General features: G+C 43.9%; 1 protein-coding gene across 1 annotated transcript; it reads right to left on the bottom strand.

The window, feature by feature from the left end:
* Nucleotides 1–116: 116 nt before the first annotated feature.
* On the bottom strand, nucleotides 117–22,005 carry LOC139416828 (limb region 1 homolog-like protein). The gene is made up of 13 exons (XM_071165915.1): nucleotides 21,740–22,005; nucleotides 13,310–13,397; nucleotides 8,439–8,472; nucleotides 8,059–8,198; nucleotides 7,070–7,294; nucleotides 6,853–6,921; nucleotides 6,529–6,593; nucleotides 6,358–6,430; nucleotides 6,161–6,247; nucleotides 5,648–5,802; nucleotides 4,008–4,239; nucleotides 3,545–3,706; nucleotides 117–2,613 (listed from the first exon to the last, which is right to left on the bottom strand). Exons 1-13 carry the CDS (start codon nucleotides 21,800–21,802, stop codon nucleotides 2,528–2,530), a joined length of 1,479 nt encoding a protein of 492 aa, XP_071022016.1. The 5' UTR covers nucleotides 21,803–22,005; the 3' UTR covers nucleotides 117–2,527.
* Between the last annotated feature and the right edge of the window lie 1,828 nt (nucleotides 22,006–23,833).

The following is a 23,833-nucleotide window of genomic DNA, read 5'->3' as shown; positions in this document are numbered from 1 at the left end:
AAGTAGCATTCCGCAAACATTTAGACACTCCCTTTTAGTGGAGGAAAAGGCAACACAAAACAAAAGACAAATCAAACATCCAACAAAAGAAAACAAGAAAGAAACGTAAACAAAAATCAAGGAGAAACAATGATTTATTTTTCTTCCTTCCAAGAGGAAATGAATAATATGCAAGAAAAACTGGAGGAAAAAGAGTATTTTAGGTGGGTGGTGGTGAAGGAGAGCGCGCTCGAGAGAGTCTCCTCTTGATTTGTGTGTGGGCTTGGGTTGTAGCGGCGTCAGGGACGGCCTCTGATGACAAACAGGGCAAAATACAACAGCTTTGTTCTGGACCTGATTAAAGCAAGGCGACTAAGGGTGGAGGGACAGAGGACAGACACGCACACGACACTCAGAAGACAGACACACTGGCACAGGATGGGCCGACACTCGCAATCACACAGCCCGGAACCGGGATGGGCTGGACAATGAGACCCGATGATTTATAGATGTACACTAGATCTAACTGCACTCTAAACAGTCTTATTACTCATACCAATCCAGATGCAATGCATTTGTCCTTTTTCCTCCCTAGTACATAAAAATAAATATAATTATATATTTATATATTTCAACACCTAAGGTCACATTCTCATTACTGTCGTTCTGCCCCTGAACAGGCAGCTAACCCACTGTTCCTAGGCTGTCATTGAAAATAAGAATGTGTTCTTAACTGACTTGCCTAGTTCAATAAAGGTAAAATAAAAAATGTAAAAAAATTACGTTAGCGTTTTTAAACAATACGAAATAAAATGTCCATCAGCTCCCAGATTAAAGAGAGGTTCTGCAGTCTCACAGTAAAAAATGCCCTTGATTAACTAATAAAAAGAGTAGCACATTAACATTATCACCCCTAAGTAACCAGCCCACTCAAACATTGTGCTCCCAAAAAAATATATTGAATTGATGGGTCCCAGATCTGTTTCTGCTCACTTGCCAAATTCTTATGGAATCTTAATGCTGTTTAGCATGACAATGAGTGGCAAAGGAGTTGGCAAGATGGCACAAACAGATCTGGGACCAGGCTAGTGAAATGAGTCAACTTTAATGACTGACCATTGATCAAGGATAAAATAACTTCAGGTAAACGTTCAGCAGGCTGCCAGGTGAGTTTGGTGAATTTGGAGACCCTGCCCCCTGCTGGTGCTGAACGGAACAGAACTCTGACTATCAGCTAATCATAAAGAATACTACCACAACTTAACATGCTGATACAGCAAAGGAGAACCATGACACAAATAAAAACAAAGCCACAGATCATTGACTATTCCAATATGAATTGAACAGAAAAAAACATCTGGAATTGGCAGTGGACAGTAACCAGTATTGCACTTAGGTTAATATTAACGTTAAAAACATTCACAGTAAGACTGGTCCAAGGCAGGACACCCAAAACTAGTGAGCGTCACTTTGCATTTAGGAAGCTCTCCTTTAGGGGGTTAAAAACACATGAGAAAAAGTAAACAGAAATGCCATTATACGACCAATGACACAACCTCCTTAAAAAATTAAATCATCTGTATGTGTTAAGGTATCTTTTCATGTATCATTCACTTATTCCAAGTGATGAGTTTAAAAACAAGTCATGGGTCGTGTTCATTAGGCACCACATGGAAGAAAAAAAAAGACCGAAACAAACTTATTTTCTGTTGCAAAAAGTTTTCAAACTTAACCTAATGAACACAACCCTTTCCTGTCCTGTTCTCTTCCTCCACGATATGAAGGTCAAGGTATGTAGAATAGAGTGAGTAATCCCTCAACCCGCTTTTTAAAACATCCTCCTCTCATTAACAAACACAACACCATTACAGACAGACGTCTTAAAAAACATGGAAGTGGGATTCACAGGATGAGTGAGGCCCAAAAAAGAGTGGTTAACATGAGAGGGGGGAGGGGGAGGCGGCAGCGAGCGAGAGACGATTCAAACGCTGAACCCCAGAGCAGGAAAAGGAAATGTCAGTCAGTCACAATGTAATGTTCCAAAATAGCTTTGACACGTGTGTCCAAAGAGTAAAGTAAGTCAGTCCCAGCTCAACCTCTCAAACCCACAGAGTTTCTCACAAGGCATTAGGACATCCAGGATGCTCTGTATGATGTCACAATGTCAACAAGAACCCTGATACAGATTAGAGCCCTTTTTCAGTTCCAGAATCTTTCATTGGTTCCAGAACATCTCGTTTTTGGCTCAGATTACTGTGCACAATGATTCCAATACAGCCCCAGTATTGTAGTCTGAGACGATTTAAATTGATTCCCCAGGTCAACTTGTATTAATTGGTGATTAGTCAGTGAGCAGCGCTCTACTGCACCATTGGCCAAACTGCACTTCTACTCCTCCACTTCTGTCTTTTCATTCTGGTGATCCAGACACCGATAGGCTGGAGGACTGAAGACAAGGTGCCTTTTGTTCCAATGGGAATGCTCTTCAGGAGGCTTAGGTCCCGGTCAGGTGTTAGAGATGACAATTGATTGGTCAAGGGAATGTCAGTCACTGGATCTTTGACAGGCCATTGTCCAGGAGGAGCTTGAGGGGGATGGTGGTGCGGGACACGGTCAGAGGCAGTTTGTGGAGACCTGCGGAGACATAAAACACATACGGTTAAAAAGGTGTAACGACACGTTTACCGCCAACACACACAGAGATCACGAGCAAGAGAGAAAGACGGTGAGCAAAGGGAAGAGAGGGATAGAGTATGTGGGCAAGGAAGTTTGGGTGCTAAGAAAGTCCATCAATCACAAAACAGAACAAAAGCAGTTGGGGAGGTCGCGGGAAAGGAGAGATGACATCTGTTGTGAGTAAGGGGTGTGTGTGTAATATATATATATATGGCTCTACACTCTTGTTTTTGTTGGGCGGAGGGGCTGTTGAGTGTGTATGTGTGTGAGGGGCTGGTGAGTGTGTATGTGTGTGAGGGGCTGGTGAGTGTGTATGTGTGTGAGGGGCTGGTGAGTGTGTATGTGTGTGAGGGGCTGGGGAGTGGGCCAGCGGCTAGACCTACAGGCCCCTACGGGAATCCTACTCCCCTCTCACTTTCGTGAGAGAATTGTATAGGCCTGTATCTGATATTTAATTGTATCTGAGGAAAGGAGAGCAGCCCATTGGGAAACATGGCCAGGCCCAGAGTTGGGAGGGAACACCTTGCTAGCGTGCTCACAGTTCAGTCACTCTGAAAACACACTGACCATCGGCAGCTAGCACAGCCCTTCTACTGCATAATGAAAGTAACACAATATGACCAATCAAATACATATTCAATAGCTGATGAGGGGATTCGGCTGCAGCCAAGATAAGTGGACAAATCATGTACGGTTGTATTTGGAGTGGAACATCCCTTTAAATGGAAAGATGTAAAGTTATATGAAAGCGTTATTATTTTAAAAACTAAACAAAGAGCCAACATATAGAACAATCAGGAAACAGGTCCAGAGACATATCTTCCTGTCAAGCACTGTTTCATGTATATAGGGGCTTTAGAAATACATTAGGATTGATTGATGTAAGTACCAAAGGCACGTATGAGTTCTCTCTGCACAGTCCAGGTGAGAGTGTTGATGAGGCAAGCAGAGGTGAGGCCAGCGAACAAAATGTTGTACAGGAACACTATGTGGAAGTTCCCCAGCCAGTTATACCTCCCAAAGTCTCCCAGCAGGTCAAACCGTGTGATGCCTGAAGAACAGATAGAATGTGGTTAGGTTCAACGCTCTGTAACTGCTTTACTGCTCATCATGGATGGATAAAGTTCAGATCCTCAGACTGGTGAGGGTGTATTTGTGAAGCGCAGTACTTGAACATGGCCAAGGTCACACAGCGTTCATAGTGATTGACTGCATAGACACGCCCTCTTCTGGTCAGAAATGATAATGCAACCAGAAACTGTCTAATAACAGTAGGCAATGCATCACTTTTTGTTCAACCATATGAGACAAGAATACAGAAACTCAACCAGGGGAAAGGGGAGAGCCCTTACCCAGAGTACGAGAGAAGACTGGCAGTGCTGAGCTGAGGACCAGAAGAGAGACACAGTTCCCAATGATCTGTGTGAGGTTGGTGTCCTGAGTGTGGGGCAGCAGGAAGGTGAAGAGAGGAGAGCTGTAGAAGCCCACCACAGACGACACCATCAGGTACATGATGAGGACCACCTGCACTGCTGCTCCCAGAGAACCAAACATGGAGAAGGAAGTTGTCCCCAGACGAGGGTCCTATCACGCAGAGGAAACACACGGTTAATGCCAACTGGTTGTAAAATGTTCCCTCCCTCATCCTCCGCATGTTCCTTGTATTTGTGTCGTCTTAAATCAATATAACATATAAATGGTCTTCAGTAACTTCATATAGAATAGAACAGGCTATTCAGGAGGAACAGTGGCAATATACAATTAGAATTCAACATACACTACATGATCAAAAGTATGTGGAGAACTGTTTGTTGAACATCTCTTTCCAAAATCATGGGCATTAATATGGAATTGGTCCTCCCTATACCAGTCTCCACTCTTCTGGGAAGGCTTTCCACTAGATGTTGGAACATTGGAAGCAAGTCCCTGCAGCATTCAGCCACAATAGCATTAGTGGGGTTGGGCGATTAGACCTGGCTCGCAGTCGTCGTTCCAATTCATCCCAAATATTTTCGATGGGGTTGAGGTCAAGGCTCTGTGCAGGACAGTCAAGTTCTTCCACACCGATCTCAACAAACCATTTCTGTTGCCACAAAGTTGGAAGCACAGAATCGTCTAGAATGTCATTGTATGCTGTAGCGTTAAGATTTCCCTTCACTGGAACTAAGGGGCCTAGCCCGAACCATGAAAAACATCCCCAGAACATTATTCCTCCTCCACCAAACATTACAGTTGGCACTAGCGTTCTTCTGGCATCCGCCAAACCCAGATTCACCCCTCGGACTGCCAGATGTTGAAGCGTGATTCATCAATCCAGGGAATGAGTTTCCACTGCTCCAGAGTCCAATGGCGACGAGCTTTACACAACTCCAGCTGATGCTTGGCATTTTGCATGGTGATCTTAGGCTTGTATGCGGCTGCTCACCCTTGGAAACCTATTTCGTGAATCTCTCGAAGTTCTTGTGCCGACGTTGCTTCCAGAGGCAGTTTGGAACTTGGTTGTGAGTGTTGCAACCGAGGACAGAATTTTTACGCACTTCAGCACTTGGCGGTCCCGTTCAATGAGCTTGTGTAGCCTACCACTTCGTGGCTGAGCCGTTGTTGCTACTAGATGTTTCCACTTCACAATAACAGCACTTACAGTTGACCGGGGCAGCTCTAGCAGGGGAGAAATTTGACAAACTGACTTACTGGAAAGGTGGCATCCTATGACAGTGCAATGTTGAAAGTCACTGGGCTCTTCAGTAAGGCCATTCTACTGCCATTGTTTGTCTATGGAGGTTGCATGGCTGTGTGCTTAATTTGAAGGACTCACTCATACGTATGAAAATATATATATATAATTAAATCAAGATAGTTTTCGGCCATATACCCCAGCCCTACAAGAAGACTAACAGCACGTGGTCTAGAATTGATGCTATAAAAGCCAATAATCCATACAAAGCCCCTACCAGCTCACACATCCCCTTATTCCCCTTGGTAGAGTCCTCACCCCCATTCCTCTGGGCATGGCCGTCTCGTCGAACAGGAGCTCCAGAACGTGGAAACATACCATCAACACACACACCACCGTTAGAGCTAGGAGCAGGAGCATGGCCAGAGGGTAGAACAGGTTCCGCTGCCATGGTGATGCTCTCCTCCGCATCTCTGAGGGGGGGGATTAGAGAGACAGAGGAGGGGGGGGGAGAAAGAACGAGAGACAGAGCGAGAGAGAGACAGGGACAGAGAGAGAGACAGAGACAGAGAGAGAGACAGAGACAGAGAGACAGAGACAGAGAGACAGAGGCGAGCTGAGAACCATTGTACACAATGCGGTCTGTTGCCCGGTGAGCAGTGTTGCTATTCCTGGACTTTTTATAATGCCTGAATGAAATCAATGTTGTACTTTTATAATAATAATCTTCCAATGAATGCTAGTATCCCCTGTATGCTGTAGCCCTAAATCAGTCAATACCTACAGAAGGTAATAAAACACAGTAGTATTATATACACATCTTGGTCTTACGGAGGGCGATGCGTTTGGCCTGGACGCCGAGGAACTGCACCCTCAAAGGCTCCACGTTTACACTGATTCTGCATGACGTGCTACCGCCTACAAGGAACAGAGCAAGGTCAACACCACCTCCTCTAGGATGAGTCATAATAGCATGGTGTAGTGTGAGCATCCTGTCTGTGTACTCTAGCACACGGTAGTCAACTCACTGTTGAGTTTCCTGGAGAGAGAAGCCTCCTCGAACGCAGCACAGTTCATCTCCACCTCCACATTCTCCAACAGCTGAAGAAACACAGGGGATGGATGTCATCAAGTTATAACAATGGTATAGTGTTGTTCTTGTCTGTATATAGGGGTATAGTATGTGGATTGTCACTCACCCCTGGTTTGACCAGTAGGCTCCCAGTGACACTGAACATGCGGGACAGCCCGAAGGGAGTGCACACTGCAGGGAGATAGGAAGTGGTAGGGTGGCAGATAGTCTAACGGTTAAGAGCGTTGGGCCAGTAACTGAACAGTCGCTGGTTCGTATCCCAGAGCCAACTAAGTAAAACAAATCTGTCGATGTGCCCCTGAGCAAGGCACTTAACCCTAATCGCTCCTGTAAGTCGCTATGGATAAGTGTGTCTGCTAAATTACTAAAAATGTAATACAAAAAAATATCTGACCAAGACCAACTGATCACAAGTTAGTCAGCTACTTACACAGGAGCAGGAGCACTCCAAACAGAGAGATGGCAGAGTAGAGGTAGGGCAGGTAACACTCCCACACGTCTGAGAGGGGATATCAAAAGGTCACCAGAGAAAGGATTTTCATATATGGTTCTCAAAAATAAAGGACTCCAATTCAATTCTTCAAAATACCCATTGCGAACAGTAGCAAAATGGCTTATATGAATAGCAAAGTCAAAGATCAACTGACCGTAGAGGCTCTCCCTGGCCGTGTTGTTCAGCAGGGCAACACCCACCCACACCATGCCCAGCACCAGCAGGGTGAGCAGCAGCAACACCACCGCCGTCTCATACACCCGCGCCATCACCCCCTTCTTACAGCCCACGAAGCCCTCCGACTCAGTGAAGAAGTAGGCGAAGGGCATGAGGAAGACCAGGGACAGGTTGGAGAACAGGAACACTAGGTTCCATAAGCCTGATGGAGAGAAAGAGAAGAGATATGGTCAAAACATGACAGATTAGAACGTTATGAAACACCATCAAATAGATAGAACAATCTATTAGCAAATATTAACAACAGGTCCTAAGTTTGACTGTTAACAGTACCACAGTCCGCCACAAGGAGGCGCAGCCTGGTTGGGTAGGGTAAAATTATTGGGGGGCATACAGTCAAGTCCACTAACATCTGTAGGGATCCATGGCAATAAGCTACAGGGTTCAGAGACGTAGAGTTGGAGTTGACACTGCTCCTTGTTATTCACACCAACAACTAACATATGGGGCCCACTTCTGCTGGTTGTTTAATTACTGTGAAAGGATAACATGACTCACCTTTTCCAAACACCACACTATATTTGCCATAAAACCAAAGGCAACAGTTGTGGCTGATTTGTGTGATGTATTGTTGTCTCCACCTTCTTGCTCTTTGTGCTGTTGTCTGTGCCCAATAATGTTTGTTCCATGTTTTGTGCTGCTACCATGATGTGTTGTCATGTGTTGCTGCCTTAGAGTCTCCCTTTATGTAGTGTTGTGTTGTCTCTTGTCGTGATGTGTGTTTTTTCCCATTTAACAATTTCCAACGTCAAGCACGGTTCCTATTGATTTCAAGCTCACTGACTATCGATACTTAGGATTTAAATATGGTTTAAAACAGAAGGCTATAGAAGTACAGATTGAGTGCGTTGTTGTGGTGTAGACATTAAATGCTGTGTTGGTTGTAGTATAGACAAGGTACAGTACCGTGGATGAGTGAGCCATTGAGCCACTGCATGTAGTAGCTGTGAGGGAAGGTGAGCAGCACCTCATTGGACAGGATGGAGATGGGGAGGAGCAGCACAGCACACACCGCCACAGAGAGGGTGAATGTACACAGCCACAGCCTGGAGGGGGAGAAAGTTTGTGACAGTGTAGAAATTCATGACAAAGGGTAGGAAGGACATTAACAGTTACACCGGGCAGACTGATAAAACTACAGCCAAGTGGTGGTGTCATTCCATTTGGTCACATTGACTCAGATACTAGGTCAAACTCTCTGCTCACACTGACACAGTGAGTGACTGAGTCAACGTGCTGCAGACTGCTACCAAGTCAGTTTGTTCAGCCTTACGCTCTTTACTTACGCAATTTTGTTGACGGTCGCATCTTCAATGTCATCTGAAAAATGGCGAAAAACATATGAGTGAGTGATTCACATTTATACCAACATGCTAGTAAGGCAACCTAGTACTGACTAAAGGAACATGAGCATCTTGGCAACTGAAGGAAACCTTGAAAACAGACGGCTCCAAACCAAACAACTAGACAGATAAGAGAAGTGAAATGGTAGGAATGTTGATGGAGCCTGGAGGTAGAGGAGAGGAAGAAGTGAGGCGAGGAAGAGGTAAAGGAGAGGTAGAGGCGAGGAAGAGGTAAAGGAGAGGTAGAGGCGAGGAAGAGGTAAAGGAGAGGTAGAGGCGAGGAAGAGGTAAAGGAGAGGTAGAGGCGAGAAAGAGGTAAAGGAAGGTAGAGGCGAGAAAGAGGTAAAGGAAGGTAGAGGCGAGGAAGAGGTAAAGGAGAGGTAGAGGCGAGGAAGAGGTAAAGGAGAGGTAGAGGCGAGGAAGAGGTAAAGAGAGGTAGAGGCGAGGAAGAGGTAAAGGAAGGTAGAGGCGAGAAAGAGGTAAAGGTAGAGGCGATAAAGAGGTAAAGGAAGGTAGAGGCGAGGAAGAGGTAAAGGAAGGTAGAGGCGAGGAAGAGGTAAAGGAGAGGTAGAGGCGAGGAAGAGGTAAGGAGAGGTAGAGGCGAGGAAGAGGTAAGGAGAGGTAGAGGCGAGGAAGAGGTAAAGGAAGGTAGAGGCGAGGAAGAGGTAAAGGAAGGTAGAGGCGAGAAAGAGGTAAAGGTAGAGGCGATAAAGAGGTAAAGGAAGGTAGAGGCGAGGAAGAGGTAAAGGAAGGTAGAGGCGAGGAAGAGGTAAAGGAGAGGTAGAGGCGAGGAAGAGGTAATGAGAGGTAGAGGCGAGGAAGAGGTAAGGAGAGGTAGAGGCGAGGAAGAGGTAAAGGAAGGTAGAGGCGAGGAAGAGGTAAAGGAAGGTAGAGGCGAGGAAGAGGTAAAGGAAGGTAGAGGCGAGGAAGAGGTAAAGGAGAGGTAGAGGCGAGGAAGAGGTAAAGGAAGGTAGAGGCGATAAAGAGGTAAAGGAGAGGTAGAGGCGAGAAAGAGGTAAAGGAGAGGTAGAGGCGAGGAAGAGGTAAAGGAAGGTAGAGGCGAGGAAGAGGTAAAGGAAGGTAGAGGCGAGGAAGAGGTAAAGGAAGGTAGAGGCGAGGAAGAGGTAAAGGAGAGGAAGATTCTAAAAACAGAGCAATAAAATGGAAAGACCGATGAAAACGGATGGAGGGGAAATAAGGAGAGTTGGCCTCAACAACAGAGATATGCAGAGTACACCGTGTTCAAGAGGTCCAAAGAACAAACATCTCTGGTATGCCTGTATGAGTCAAGAAGAGGAACAGGAGAGTTTGGAAAAACACGGTCTGAGTGTAAGACAAACCAGTTAGTAGCATCCCAATTGATTCAGACCATCAACACTATTCAATTAAAGCTGTGAGGCACAAACGTTCTGCTGGTGGTGTTGACTGACTGCTGAGGACATTCATTGCATTCAAAAACACTGTATTGCTAATGCAGAGCAGGTTCAGCGGTCCACCTTTCCAAAACCCAATAAGCACACTGGCTGAGTAGGCTGTGGGCTGGCCCACTACCAAACCTCTGCCAGAAGGATACAGATACAGGCCAGACGTAGGAGGTGCTACAGCTGTTTTCTATAACCACACCTTATTGGAGTGATTACATAAAGCCACATAACCAATTGCATTTGCACATCCACACGTTGTGTTCACTTGAGAGCAACAGAACACACATTCAATTAGAAAATGGTCATACTTGGAAAGGACAGGGTACGTGTTTATCTTAAAAGGAACATTCCTCCCACCCCTCACCCAGCTGACCCACAAGCCTGAGGTGTTTCCATAACAACCTCCTGCAGCAGTGTAGGGCCCTGTGTGTTCTGGCCAAGGTCCCCAGCTATAGGCCCAGATAGATAGCTGCTACCCCTCCACATGTACAGGTTGGTGGGGAAACACACATTAAATTAGTGATGGGGGGTCTATACAGTTACATGTTGAGATATTACTTATTTTACTCCAGTTTCGTGATATGCAATTGGTAGTTACAGTCTGGTCCCATCGCTGCAACTCCCATGCGAACTCAGGAGAGGCGAAGTCAAGAGCCATGCGTCCTCCGAAACACGTCCCCGCCAAGCCACACTGCTCACTTAAACCAGAAGTTAGCAGCACCAATGTGTCGGAGGAAACACCGTACACCTGGCGACCCGGTCAGCGTGCAGTGCTAGAGTAACACGTCTATCACTGCATGCAATACAGTGCCTTAGACTGCTGCACCACTCAGGAGGCGCAGAGATATTAGTTTTGACAATGTATCTTATTATTTTGACAATATCACAATATTATTTTTGTGCTAGTTGGCTGTACCAAAACGTCAGTATTTTTTGTTCATAGCTTGTTCTCCATCTTTTTAATATAGGGAGACAATTTGTTTTGTCAAAAAAATATTTACTGGAACATTGATCTGGCGGGGGGGTAAACAACTTATAAAATACATTCTACACATATTTAACCCTCCCTTTGGGGGGGCGGGGGGGGGGGGGTAAACAACTTATAAAATACATTCTACACATATTTAATCCTCCCTTTGGGGGCGGGGGGGGGTAAACAACTTATAAAATACATTCTACATATACAGTGCCTTGCGAAAGTATTCGGCCCCCTTGAACTTTGCCACATTTCAGGCTTCAAACAAAGATATAAAACTGTATTTTTTTGTGAAGAATCAACAACAAGTGGGACACAATCATGAAGTGGAACGACATTTATTGGATATTTCAAACTTTTTTAACAAATCAAAAACTGAAAAATTGGGCGTGCAAAATTATTCAGCCCCTTTACTTTCAGTGCAGCAAACTCTCTCCAGAAGTTCAGTGAGGATCTCTGAATGATCCAATGTTGACCTAAATGACTAATGATGATAAATACAATCCACCTGTGTGTAATCAAGTCTCCGTATAAATGCACCTGCACTGTGATAGTCTCAGAGGTCCGTTAAAAGCGCAGAGAGCATCATGAAGAACAAGGAACACACCAGGCAGGTCCGAGATACTGTTGTGAAGAAGTTTAAAGCCGGATTTGGATACAAAAAAATTTCCCAAGCTTTAAAACATCCCAAGGAGCACTGTGCAAGCGATAATATTGAAATGGAAGGAGTATCAGACCACTGCAAATCTACCAAGACCTGGCCGTCCCTCTAAACTTTCAGCTCATACAAGGAGAAGACTGATCAGAGATGCAGCCAAGAGGCCCATGATCACTCTGGATGAACTGCAGAGATCTACAGCTGAGGTGGGAGACTCTGTCCATAGGACAACAGTCGTATATTGCACAAATCTGGCCTTTATGGAAGAGTGGCAAGAAGAAAGACATTTCTTAAAGATATCCATAAAAAGTGTCGTTTAAAGTTTGCCACAAGCCACCTGGGAGACACACCAAACATGTGGAAGAAGGTGCTCTGGTCAGATGAAACCAAAATTGAACTTTTTGGCAACAATGCAAAACGTTATGTTTGGCGTAAAAGCAACACAGCTCATCACCCTGAACACACCATCCCCACTGTCAAACATGGTGGTGGCAGCATCATGGTTTGGGCCTGCTTTTCTTCAGCAGGGACAGGGAAGATGGTTAAAATTGATGGGAAGATGGATGGAGCCAAATACAGGACCATTCTGGAAGAAAACCTGATGGAGTCTGCAAAAGACCTGAGACTGGGACGGAGATTTGTCTTCCAACAAGACAATGATCCAAAACATAAAGCAAAATCTACAATGGAATGGTTCAAAAATAAACATATCCAGGTGTTAGAATGGCCAAGTCAAAGTCCAGACCTGAATCCAATCGAGAATCTGTGGAAAGAACTGAAAACTGCTGTTCACAAATGCTCTCCATCCAACCTCACTGAGCTCGAGCTGTTTTGCAAGGAGGAATGGGAAAAATGTCAGTCTCTCGATGTGCAAAACTGATAGAGACATACCCCAAGCGACTTACAACTGTAATCGCAGCAAAAGGTGGCGCTACAAAGTATTAACTTAAGGGGGCTGAATAATTTTGCACGTCCAATTTTTCAGTTTTTGATTTGTTAAAAAAGTTTGAAATATCCAATAAATGTCATTCCACTTCATGATTGTGTCCCACTTGTTGTTGATTCTTCACAAAAAAATACAGTTTTATATCTTTGTTTGAAGCCTGAAATGTGGCAAAAGGTCGCAAAGTTCAAGGGGGCCGAATACTTTCGCAAGGCACTGTATTTAATCCTCCCTTTGGGGGGGGGGGGGGGGGGGGGGGGGGGGGGGTGTAAACAACTTCCATACATACTTCCATTAATGTATTTAACTGGTACTGCCTTCAGGCGAGTCCTGAGGCTTGTGGACGGCCTAGAGCAAGACAATGTACAGTATTCTAGCAGCCCAACACTTACAATAGACCAACTCAAAGAAACCAATGAACTGATTTCACTAAATCTACATCCAAGGCTGTTTACACAGGCAGCCCAATTCTAATATATTTTTCCATCTAATTTGTCTTTTGACCAATTACATCAGATATTTTTCAGAGCTAGTCTATTGGTCAGAAGATCAATTCCAATAATCAGAATTTGACTGCTTGTGTAAAATACAGTCTAAGAGGTCTGAACAATAGGTTTCTGCTGTGCACACAAGGGAAGGTGTGGTCTCCATAAACACAATACTACAAGAACATTCCAAAAAGCAAATGTCAGCTAGAGGTTTTTCAACAGCTTCCATTTCCTCTAACGGACTGTTAGTTTAGTTTGATGGATGGATGTGTTGAACATAATCCCTCAAGTCATTTCAGCCAGGCAAGCAGACTTTCATACTCACCAGTGGTGATATAGTCTGCATTCTTCTTGAAATGGGTGAGGATGAGGTAGGACAGTATGTAGAGGCAGGTGAAGAGGAGAACACAGATCTTGACAGAGGAAATAAACAAAAGACCAAAAGATTAGGCTAATACAGATCATTCCATATTACCAGGATTTTACTTGAAAGACATCTTTTGTTTTCTTGGAAAATATGCAGCTCAGTTCAATAATCCCAACCCCAGTCTAGGAGCCATTCCCCATTATTTTCATCTCTACTTTGTACATTCTTCCACTGCAAATCAACCAGTCCAGTGTTTTACTTGCTATATTGTATTTACTTTGCTACCATGGCCTTTATTTGCCTTCTCACCTGCTCACATTGTATATAGACTTGTTTCTACTGTATTATTGACTGTGTGTTTGTTTTACTCCATGTGTAACTCTATGTTGTTGTATGTGTCGAACTGCTTTGCTTTATCTTGGCCAGGTCGCAATTGTAAATGAGAACTTGTTCTCAACTTGCCTACCTGGTTAAATAAAAGTGAAATAAATCAATTCTTAAAAAAAAGTCTAAATAAATATCAGGTAAATGTTGAGATAATATCTTCAGATCAGCACATACAACAGATCAAGTCACCTAGGTCGTTTGGTTTAAACTCAGACTCGCTCTCTGACAGTTGATTATCATCTTTATTTACATTTGAGTCATTCAGCAGGTCTACGCTCTTATCCAAAGTGTATACTTCTCCATACTGACCCCCAGTGGGAATCGAACCCACAACCCTGGCATTACAAGCGCCATGCTCTACCAACTGATCCACACAGGACCCTGTTATGTTGGTCATCATCACTAGGAGCTGTACTCATGGCTGACATGAATTGCTGTGAAAGTGATTATCGAAGAAGCTTGACAAGGTTGGGGGTCCTTGAGAGTGCAGACATTCTTTAGGACTGTACCAAGGTTATTATAGTAAACTGAAAATCAAATTACAACTAAATGAAAAAAATATTTAGTAAACTGAAATAAACTATTATCTTTGACTCCAAAACTAACTAAAATCCATCACAAATTATGTTACGTGTCTTTATTCTAAATTTAGGACAAAAATCAAAATGGGGTTTTCAAGCTATTTTTCGAATGGGATTTTCATGCTTCTGACAGGTCACATGGAGATTACCGTTAAATGATCAAGTGAGACTCAGCAAGATGATATTTCCACCAGCAGCACAGCAGATATTGACATGAGCGCCATGCAATACCTCTCTCACACAGTCACTGCGCTGTGCTACAAGTGGTAGCTGTAGCTACAGGACCAAAACAGCAGAGAAGTTTAGCCTCACGCATCAACACTCCTGGTTGCTGCGGAAATCGACCCACTACTATTGTTTACATCTACATCACCTCGCTGAGTCTACCTTCAAACCTAATCTATAACCTGACCCATCACTTTATGCAATACTGCTCCACAATGGCAAGAAGTGACATCCCAGAACGTATACAAACACATACATGGCTCCTAGCCTCCCAAGCATAGGCTACTTCGTCCCCTAAAAATAAATATAAAAACGGAAGTAGTATCTTTTTTTTAGCAAACTTAAAACATGTTTTTTTTTTTAAATAGTCAATCTGATCTAAAAAACTGAAACTGAATTTCAAATAGAAATCTTAACTAATAAGAAAAACTAAAGAGAATCACAAAAGTAATAACCCTGGAATTTAGAGAACAGCTGGCTGGACAGGATAACAGCTGTCTGGACAGGCTGACTGGGGGCTAGATAACAGAGGAGGATAGACAGGATATAGCTGTCTGGACAGGATAACAGCTGGCTGGACAGGATAACACGAGGATAGAAATGATAACAGCTGGCTAGACAGGATAACAGTAGGATAGAAAGGATAACAGCTGGCTGGACAGGATAACAGGAGGATAGACAGGATAACAGCTGGCTGGACAGGCTGACTGGGGGCTAGAAAGGATACAGCTGGCTGTACAGGATAACAGGGGGCTAGATAACAGAGGAGGATAGACAGGATATAGCTGGCTGGACAGGATAACAGGGGGCTAGATAACAGAGGAGGATAGACAGGATATTGCTGGCTGGACAGGATAACAGGGGGCTAGATAGAGGAGGATAGACAGGATATAGCTGGCTGGACAGGATAACAGGGGGCTAGATAACAGAGGAGGATAGATAGTCTGGTTGTTCTCCTTTCTGACTGGCACAGTTGTGTAACTAGCTATCTAGTCAAGATGTGTGGGTTGGACTCAGGAAGCCTCACCCAGTCAATGTTTTGAAGTAAACCGTTTCAGGTCACAATAAGCTAGGATTTGTTTCTTCCATCACAATGCATTACTATCCACTGTCAACGGTGCGGTGGGTTTTGAAATGACCCAGCCTGTATAGTGACATGGTGACAGAGACATGCAAGACAAGGCCACTAGGCCAAGAGAAACAGATGGAGTCTGCAGATTAGATATACCAGTTTAGCCAGATGAAGAGAGCGGGAGAAACGGGGTGAGAGTGGGGGACTGGGATCAGGTTAGGACAGGAAGGAAAAGTGTGCAACTAGACAGACCTTAAACCCCTATTTGGGTCAATATACAGCCAGCCTCAATGAATCTAGGGATATTGTCTTCTGTAAGAGAACAGACTCCTTGACCAACTGAACATTGATTAATCCCATTTAATCGGATACAGTCTAATAGCTGTCTGCCGGCCTGGTCGTCTGGGGTAAAAATCTGAGAATGTGCCACTTGAAACTAAATCAGTGGTCAACTGTTCACAACTATACTCACAGAGCTTCAACTCTAAAATCACAGGATGTGGTGAGAGATTAATACGTTTCACCATTGGTGTTGGAGGAAATGCTGAGTTAACTGGAACTATTCAGAGACACCACCAAGGACACACATAAAACACAACATGTAAGGCCTAGACAAACATCCTCTCCCCAGCCCAGAGGAAGAAAGGCGATGGTGGCAGGATTCAGGAGTTCACCCTGAGGTGACATTAACTGCAGAGAACAATAGTTGAGAAAGAAAGTTACCTCATCCTGAGAGAGTGGCAGAAATGTGACAAAATGACTACCACTGCCTGGAAAAAGACTGTTTCCTGTAGATTGAATAATGCTTACCCAAGCACATCTTGTCCTTGTGAACTACATAAAATGGAACCTTTGATAGTCAATCCACTGAAATATGATAGCATTCCTCTTATTCAATTGTAGACCTATTTGTTCAATGCATATGATCACTTTTCTAGGGCATTATTTCAGTGCAGTAGAAGGTCAACAACTTCTTGTTCTATTCTTCACTGTAGAATAACATTTAAGGAGAGGAAAACGCATCTGCACACGCACCCAACTCATGTCAATGTCTAGACACTACATTACTCTGACATACATTACTCTGACATACAAAGTACAATGGAAGATGAGGACATATGGTACAGTGACGAAGTGGGGTTCCTCCTTCTCCAATCCATGGGTGGGACAGCCGATCTCCCTGACCCTCTTTATACGATGGCAGCAATGAGATTTGGGGAAAACCAGTGGTTGTATCACCCATATTAACAACTGGGCCCTAACCACAGTGAAGTTCCTAAAATCGCTGCCATTGCAGGATTGTTTCTCATTGAGGCAGTGAGAATAGATCCAACACTATAGCCTGGTTGGGCTGATGTCCCCAACAGTGACAATTTAGCACTTGGACAATAGATTCCAGCTAACAGGACAGGTATCTGAGACTGTCTACAGTGTTTTGTTTTCCCAACTGAATGCAACGCAAAACAATGCCTTCTCTACAGACATGACTGGTGACAATCATTCCCATTCACCGGTCCTTACATAACGCATACGCCAAGTAGCCTATGGTTTTGTAGGTTTGTTGAGAAATTCTTACCAATCGTGACGTATAGCTAACCTGGTACCGCAAAATGTCAAATGCATGTCGCAACAAAACAATGACGCTACAAATGCTCAGCATCAAAATTAGCCAACAAACTGTGGAGGAAATCTTTCAAAGTGCTGTGTTCGCAATAAGCCTGCTATATCCCACAAAGAGAAAGTACCGGTAGGTAGGAGGGGGATCACAAGGGGGTGAAAGACCTAGCCAACAAAAAGAGAGAGGGACAGACCGAGAGACGAGTCAGCAGTTGTAGGTGAAAAACACATGAGTTCTACCTGGAGGAAGGCAACTTTTTGTCCAGGCAGTTCTAAACAAGGAGCTGGGCTTAGAAGGAGTTTTAACGGCCGGAGGCTGGGCTTTCTGTCCAGGCAGTTCTAAACAAGGAGCTGGGCTTAGAAGGGGTTTTAACGGCCGGAGGCTGGGCTTTCTGTCCAGGCAGTTCTAAACAAGGAGCTGGGCTTAAAAGGGGTTTTAACGACCGGAGGCTGGGCTTCTTTCCAGGCAGTTCTAAACAAGGAGCTGGGCTTAGAAGGGGTTTTAACGGCCGGAGGCTGGGCTTTCTGTCCAGGCAGTTCTAAACAAGGAGCTGGGCTTAAAAGGGGTTTTAACGGCCGGAGGCTGGGCTTCTGTGGTGGAAGGTGGTGGTGGAAAGTTGGGCAAACTTAAAATGAATTAACCCTTTCATGCATGGTGTTCTACTGCTCACTTCCTGCCCCAACATGAACCTGATTGTTGAGAATAGGCCGAGGAGCTAGAGTTTAGAGTGTGTCTAACGGCCAGGGTCTCTGCCTGCCTGAGCTTTTGTTGAAGGCACTGCCCAGTTGGCCAGGCATTTGAGAACCAGGAGCTGGAGTTTCAAGAGGGTTTCATTTGGGTTTTAATGGCCAAATGATGGGCTTTTGTATTGAAGGCGGTGCAGAAAGTGGGCGCAACATTGTACAGGTGGAGGCAGCAGCAGAGTAAAAACCCATTCTGTACAGATGGAGACAGCGGCAGAGTAAAAACCCATTCTGTACAGATGGAGACAGCGGCAGAGTAAAAACCCATTCTGTACAGATGGAGACAGCGGCAGAGTAAAAACCCATTCTGTACAGATGGAGACAGCGGCAGAGTAAAAACCCATTCTGTACAGATGGAGACAGCGGCAGAGTAAAAACCCATTCTGTACAGATGGAGACAGCGGCAGAGTAAAAACCCATTCTGTACAGATGGAGACAGCGGCAGAGTAAAAACCCATTCTGTACAGATGGAGACAGCGGCAGAGTAAAAACCCATTCTGTACAGATGGAGACAGCGGCAGAGTAAAAACCCATTCTGTACAGATGGAGACAGCGGCAGAGTAAAAACCCATTCTGTACAGACGGAGACAGCGGCAGAGTAAAAAGAAAAGCTGCAGCTACCCCGCTTTCAAAGCAGCTTTCATGCCAACACATTGAGGAGTTTGTACAATGCTAGGTTTACAAGTGGAACAAGAGGATAGATCTAATTGATGCGCAACAGCCAAAAACAAATCAACAAATGGTATGGAACATGAAAAGTCTGCATGTCCTTATAATAATAGTCCAAATATTTCCCATTACCGAGAGGAAGTTGAATAACAGATCAATACTGATGTGGGACAGAACATCTTCTGGTCTCTGATACACTTTGGAAGGATGACGTCACAAGATTACTGAAACGTTAACTACCAAGTCATTTTCAAAGGTAGCAAGATGAGAGGGGCTTGTATCAGGGTCAATGATGATAAGCTAAGGCTAAAGCCCCTTTAATGACCAGAGGTCAAATGATTACGCCGTGTGTGAGAGAGAACAAACAGTGAAGAAATAAGGTTAATAAAGGTTAAGCAAGGCCCGGGGTACTTGAGAAGAATTAGGCCTAGGTGAAAGGGACAATGTCAAGATACGCTTTGGGCATTGAAGCATATTTTTAGTATTAATCCTACTGGGCGATTCCACACCAGCGTAGCCCGAAAGTGTTTTTGGCATCTCAGATGGGGGGGCTGGGGCGTTTCACATTTGTATCAAACATATTTTTGTTATGATAATTTTAAGGACCCATAAGACCATATGAGCCGTGAACCATACATGATACACACCTCATCTTTGTATAATTCTACCCATTATAGTCTGCTGTAACATTTGGAGTATGTCTAGATTAGAGGTCGACCGATTAATTGGAATGGCCGATTAATTAGGGCCGATTTCAAGTTCTCGTAACAATCGGTAATCAGCATTTTTGGACACCGATCATGGCCGATTACATTGCACTCCACGAGGAGACTGCGTGGCAGGCTGACTACCTGTTATGCGAGTGCAGCAAGGAGCCAAGGTAAGGTGCTAGCTAGCATTAAACGTATCTTATAAAAAACAATCAATCTTAACATAATCACTAGTTAACTACACATGGTTGATGATATTACTAGTTTATCTAGCTTGTCCTGCGTTGCATATAATCGATGCGGTGCCTGTTAATTTATCATTGAATCACAGCCTACTTCACCAAACGGGTGATTTAACAAGCGCATTTGCGGAAAAAAAGCACTATCGTTGCACCAATGTGTACCCAACCATAAACATCAATGCCTTTCTTAAAATCAATACACAAGAATATATTTTTAAACCAGCATATTTAGTTAATATTTCCTGCTAACATGAATTTCTTTTAACTAGGGAAATTGTGTCACTTCTCTTGCATTCTGTGCAAGCAGAGTCAGGGTATATGCAGCAGTTTGGGCCGCCTGGCTCGTTGCGAACTGTGTGAAGACCATTTCTTTCTAACAAAGACCGTAATTTGCCAGAATTGTACATAATTATGACATAACATTGAAGGTTGTGCAATGTAACAGCAATATTTAGACTTAGGGATGCCACCTGTTAGATAAAATATGGAACGGTTCCGTATTTCACCGAAATAATAAACGTTTTGTTTTCAAAATGATAGTTTCCGGATTTGACCATATTAATGACCTAAGGCTCATATTTCTGTGTTTATTATATTATGATTAAGTCTATGATTTGATAGAGCAGTCTGACAGAGGTGGTAGGCAGCAGCAGACTCGTAAGCATTCATTCAAACAGCACTTTCCTGCATTTGCCAGCAGCTCTTCGCTGTGCTTCAAGCATTGCGCTGTTTATGACTTCAAGCCTATCAACTCCCGAGATTAGGCTGGCAATACTAAAGTACCTATTAGAACATCCAATAGTCAAAGGTATTTGAAATACAAATGGTATAGAGAGAAATAGATCTATAATAACTACAACCTAAAACTTCTTAGCTGGGAATATTGAAGACTCATGTTAAAAGGAACCACCAGCTTTCACATGTTCTGAGCAAGGAACTTACACGTTAGCTTTTTTACATGGCACATATTTAACTTTTACTTTCCTCTCCAACACTTTGTTTTTGCATTATTTAAACCAAATTGAACAGGTTTCATTATTTATTTGAGACTAAATTGAAGTTAAAAGTTCAAATAAGTGTTAATTCAGTATTGTTGTAATTGTCATGATTACAAATATATGTATATAAAAAAAAAAATTAAAAAAATGGGCCGATTAATCGGTATCTGCTTTTTTTGGTCCTCCAATAATCAGTATCGGCGTTGAAAAATCATAATCAGTCGACCTCTAGTCTAGATACTGAAATACAATTTCACATCATGAGGGTCTTGGCGTTCTGCAACGTTGTCGTCATTTCTGACTCACAGAACAAGCCTACAAAATGCAAGATTAGATGTGGTCTTTAAAGTACAGTGCTGTTATCTTTTTGGCTCATGGAACAAGGCGTGCTCTGCTGTAGCTAGGTCTACATGAGAACTGCTGTGCGTTGCGGGGTTAAGGGTCGTCTCGATGTGCCCTGTTGAAGCAATAGTAATCAGGTCTGAAGTTCAGCAGGAGCTGTTCTGTGCCATCCATACAGTGTTGTATTCAGTAAGGACAAAACGTTTTAAAACTGAGTGAAAGAGGTACCACCAAAACTTGTCCAAATAGAATGCAGATATACATTTAATGTTGCGAAACGTTTTGCTACAGTGTGCCGTACTGAACACAGCGTAACATCCCATAAAGAAGTCAATGTGGTGGAACCAGGTTGCAACAGTTCAGGTAAAATCATTACATATAGCCATTCATTAAAGTACATGTTTTATATACTGAATGGAATCTATACAACTATAAGTTATACATGGCTCTCATTACACACAACCATGATAGTCTACAGCCAAGGCTTTACAAGAAGAAACATACAGAAATGCATTTGAATGGATGCCCAAGGTGGAAGAAAAGGCTCCTTGGGTTACCCTTCTGTGTCTCAGCCACATTAATGACCAGCCACACACACACACCTGTAAAGGGATTCCCTTGTAATAAGTTATAGGCTACAGTAACCACAGAACTTCAGTAGAGGAAGAAACGATATCACTATCAGTATGCAAACTTTTATGAACATAATACAGCCACTTCCCGAAATGCACCACGGATTAATATCTAGCTGGAATTATTTATGTTTTGAGGTTTATAAACAAAGAGCATTAGCGTACTTACAAAAGTCTCTCGCACTTTGTTGTGGAAAAGTTGCTCTCTAACCGACACGTCGTCTACTTCCATCCTACGAAACCATGACGCAGGGGTTAAAATATGATAAAACGTGGCTAAAAGCGCTGGGGCGGGATGGTAGTACAGTAAAACAACAAAGCATCTCTCGCTGGTTAGAACAGTGTGGCAAGCGAACTACATTTGTCCTAAACTTCTCAAACTAACGACAAAGCTACGGTCGCGCACCCTGTTTCGTTTAAACTCCACAAACAAGCAACCGTCCTCCGTGCGCGTTACACATAGGGGGTGGCGACTGGGCGGGCGATCCGGGAGAATGGGTGGTGGTTAGATGTACCGCAACCTGGGCTGCGTTCAGTACGTTGTTATTCGTGGATCTATATATTTCTTTTCTCGAACACAATCATAATTGCTTCTATTTTACCAGGGCTCTGTTTCAGAAAGCAGGGTTAACAAACTCTGAGTTTAAACCTGAACTCTAGGTTGACTAACTCTAGGCTGTCTAACGCAAGAGTTTTCGGTTTTAAAACAGATGATACATTTAAATCAATCAAATCAAATCAAAGTTTATTTGTCACGTGCGCTGAATACAACAGGTGTAGTCGACCTTACAGTGAATGGCTTACTTACAGGCTCTAACCAATAGTGCAAAAAAGGTATTAGGTGAACAATACGTAGGTAAAGAAATAAAACAACAGTAAAAAGACAGGCTATATACAGTAGCGAGGCTACATACAGACACTGCTTAGTCAGGCTGATTGGGGTAGTATGTACATTTAGATATGGTTAAAGTGACTATAAATATATGATGAACAGAGAGTAGCAGTAGCGTAAAAGAGGGGTTGGCAGGTGGTGGGTGAGACACAATGCAGAGAGCCCGGTTAGCCAATATGACACAAGTTGGTCGGCCCAATTGAGGTAGTATGTACATGAATGTATAGTTAAAGTGACTATGCATATATGATAAACAGAGAGTAGCAGCAGGGTAAAAAGAGGGGTTGAGGAGGGGCACACAGTGCAAATAGTCCGGGTAGCCATTTGATTACCTGTTCAGGAGTCTTATGGCTTGGGGTTAAAAACTGTTGAGAAGCCTTTTTGTCCTAGACTTGGCACTCCGGTACCGCTTGCCATGCGGTAGTAGAGAGAACAGTTTATGACTGGGGTGGCTGGGGTCTTTGACAATTTTTAGGGCCTTCCTTTGACACCGCCTGGTGTAGAAGCTTTGTCGTGCCCTCTTCACAACTGTCTTGGTGTGTTTGGACCATTCTAGTTTGTTGTTGATGTGAACACCAAGGAACTTGAAGCTCTCAACCTGCTCCACTACAGCCCCGTCGATGAGAATGGGGGCGTGCTCGAGAGCTCCTTTTCCTGTAGTCCACAATCATCTCCTTAGTCTTGGTTACGTTGATGGATAGGTTGTTATTCTGGCACCACACGGCCAGGTCTCTGACTTCCTCCCTATAGGCTGTCTCATCATTGTCGGTGATCAGGCTGGGGTGTTGACACTGTTGTGTCATCTGCAAACTGGCAATACAGTCATGGGTGAACAGGGAGTACAGGAGGGGACTGAGCACGCACCCCTGGGGAGCTCCAGTGTTGAGGATCAGCGTGGCAGATGTGTTGCTACCTACCCTCATCGAGGGTGAGGCCGGTCAGGAAGTCCAGGATCCAGTTGCAGAGGGAGGTGTTTAGTCCCAGGATCCTTAGCTTTGTGATGAGCTTTGAGGGTACTATAGTGTTGAACGCTGAGCTGTAGTCAACGAATAGCATTCTCACATAAGTGTTCCTTTTGTCCAGGTGGGAAAGGGCAGTGTGGAGTGCAATAGAGATTGCATCATCTGTGGATCTGTTTGGTCGGTATGCAAATTGGAGTGGGTCTAGGGTTTCTGGGATAATGGTGTTGATGTGAGCCATTACCAACCTTTCAAAGCACTTCATGGCTACGGACGTGAGTGCTAGGGGTCTGTAGTCATTTAGGCAAGTTGCCTTTGTGTTCTTGGGCACAGGGGCATGGTGGTCTGCTTGAAACATCTTGGTATTACAGACTCAATCAGGACATGTTGAAAATGTCAGTGAAGACATTTT

Source organism: Oncorhynchus clarkii, chromosome 9 (assembly GCF_045791955.1).
Source record: "Oncorhynchus clarkii lewisi isolate Uvic-CL-2024 chromosome 9, UVic_Ocla_1.0, whole genome shotgun sequence".
NCBI lineage: Eukaryota > Metazoa > Chordata > Actinopteri > Salmoniformes > Salmonidae > Oncorhynchus > Oncorhynchus clarkii.
The sequence above is the reverse complement of the archived record's forward strand: the minus strand, read 5'-3'. Positions and strand labels throughout refer to the sequence as shown.

Coding starts and splice junctions, on each gene's coding strand:
- LOC139416828 (XM_071165915.1), bottom strand. CDS start 21,802: ATGGAAGTAGACGACGTGTCGGTTAGAGAGCAACTTTTCCACAACAAA. Junction 6,922..7,069: donor GGCCAGGGAGAGCCTCTACG/GTCAGTTGATCT, acceptor ATCCCCTCTCAG/ACGTGTGGGAGTGTTACCTG. Junction 5,803..6,160: donor GGCCAAACGCATCGCCCTCC/GTAAGACCAAGA, acceptor CCCCCCCCTCAG/AGATGCGGAGGAGAGCATCA.